The sequence below is a fragment of the Rhinolophus ferrumequinum genome, chromosome 7, assembly GCF_004115265.2.
Source record: "Rhinolophus ferrumequinum isolate MPI-CBG mRhiFer1 chromosome 7, mRhiFer1_v1.p, whole genome shotgun sequence".
NCBI classification, from domain to species: Eukaryota; Metazoa; Chordata; class Mammalia; order Chiroptera; family Rhinolophidae; genus Rhinolophus; species Rhinolophus ferrumequinum.
The window spans coordinates 41,858,070-41,859,462 of NC_046290.1; the positions used below are offsets into that span (position 1 = coordinate 41,858,070).

The 1,393-nt window shown below is 45.4% G+C and overlaps 1 protein-coding gene across 1 annotated transcript; it reads right to left on the bottom strand.

Annotated features, from left to right (window-relative positions):
- Window positions 1-218: 218 nt before the first annotated feature.
- On the bottom strand, window positions 219-1,046 carry LOC117024491 (COP9 signalosome complex subunit 8-like). The gene has a single exon (XM_033109844.1). The coding sequence runs from the start codon at window positions 1,032-1,034 to the stop codon at window positions 486-488; it is 549 nt and encodes a 182-aa protein (XP_032965735.1). The 5' UTR covers window positions 1,035-1,046; the 3' UTR covers window positions 219-485.
- Between the last annotated feature and the right edge of the window lie 347 nt (window positions 1,047-1,393).

Consider the following 1,393-nt stretch of genomic DNA (forward strand, 5'->3'; position numbering starts at 1 on the left):
GGACAGCCCCTCATGCCCCAGTGAATCACTACAAGTACCCACGAGTGGTATGGGAGGGTGGGAGTGTGCTGTGTGCCGGGGCAGGAGAGACAGCTGACAGCCGCGTGCTGCAGGGAGCAGGAGGGCCACGCTCACGAGTCATGAGGGAATAGAAGCTGACTATGAACTGACAGGCTCCATCCCAATCGCCAATTACAAAATGAGAACTCTTTCAACTAGTCAGCATGATCCTTAAGGACAAAATACATATAATATACTTTATGTTATATATGTATTTTTATCACATACTCAGTGAGGAATGCTGAGGTGCTTCATCCATCCAATGAATTGAAAATAAGGATTTGACATTTCTCTATTTGTCAGTATACAGGACTCTGAACGTGGGTGTGGGACTCAACGGCAAGTCAATTTTCAAGGAAAGCCACATAATCAGTCAGTCTGGCTAACTGCTGTTCGTTGGGGATTGGTGGAGCTTGTGCAGGTTCTTATAAAGGAATAAACCTGCTAAAGGACACATCCAGGGCCCCTGCAACTGGCTTTTTGGGCATAACCATCCTTGTGGTCGAGTCAGCTTGCCATCCTTGTTCTAATATACCTTTCACAGCCTCTTCCACAGGCAGCCCGACAAAAGCTGCGAAATCGTCGGCGATGATTGAGGTATAAGCTTGAGACACCAGGGCGAATGCTCGTCTCCTTGTTGCATCTCTAAGGGCTTCCATGATTGGCTGCACCGTCTCAGACCACTGGTGAGCATTGATGGTCGTATAGATTCCAGGGAAATCTCTCTGCCAGATTCGCTGTCCTACTGACCAAATTCCCCCGAGTTCAGAACTTGCAGATTTTATAGCAGGTGGTATTCTTTTCCAGAGATATCTTGCATTGTTCATGTCATTATGGAGCAGATACAAAGCTAAAAGCTGACCATACACTGGGGGTGTAGCAATTCCTCCAGGAGCCTCAAGTTCCTGGTTCTCGCACTGATCCAGCAACTTCTTGAAACTAAAGGCACTTTCTGCCATCACGGCAACGGGCATCTTCCCGGCCGGTCCCGCCGCTGCACCTTCCTGATAGCCAGACCCCTCTCACCTAGGAGTTTTAAAATTACTTTAGTCTGTCCCACCCCCAAGTCCATAACCAGTTATAACAGCATTTTAACATTCTCATGATAAAATTATGTTACTACCGTGTTTCCCCGAAAATAAGACCTAGCCAGACCATCAGCTCTAATGTATCTTTTGGAGCAAAAATTAATATAAGACCTGGTCTCATTTTTACTTATAAGACCGGGTATAATATAATAAAATATATTATTAATACCGGGTCTTACATTAATTTTTGCTCCAAAAGACGATTAGAGCTGATGGTCCAGCTACGTCTTATTTTCAGGGAAACG

What these genes read in the sequence shown, in the direction of transcription:
- LOC117024491 (XM_033109844.1), bottom strand. Translation starts at nt 1,034, where the DNA reads ATGCCCGTTGCCGTGATGGCAGAAAGTGCCTTTAGTTTCAAGAAGTTG.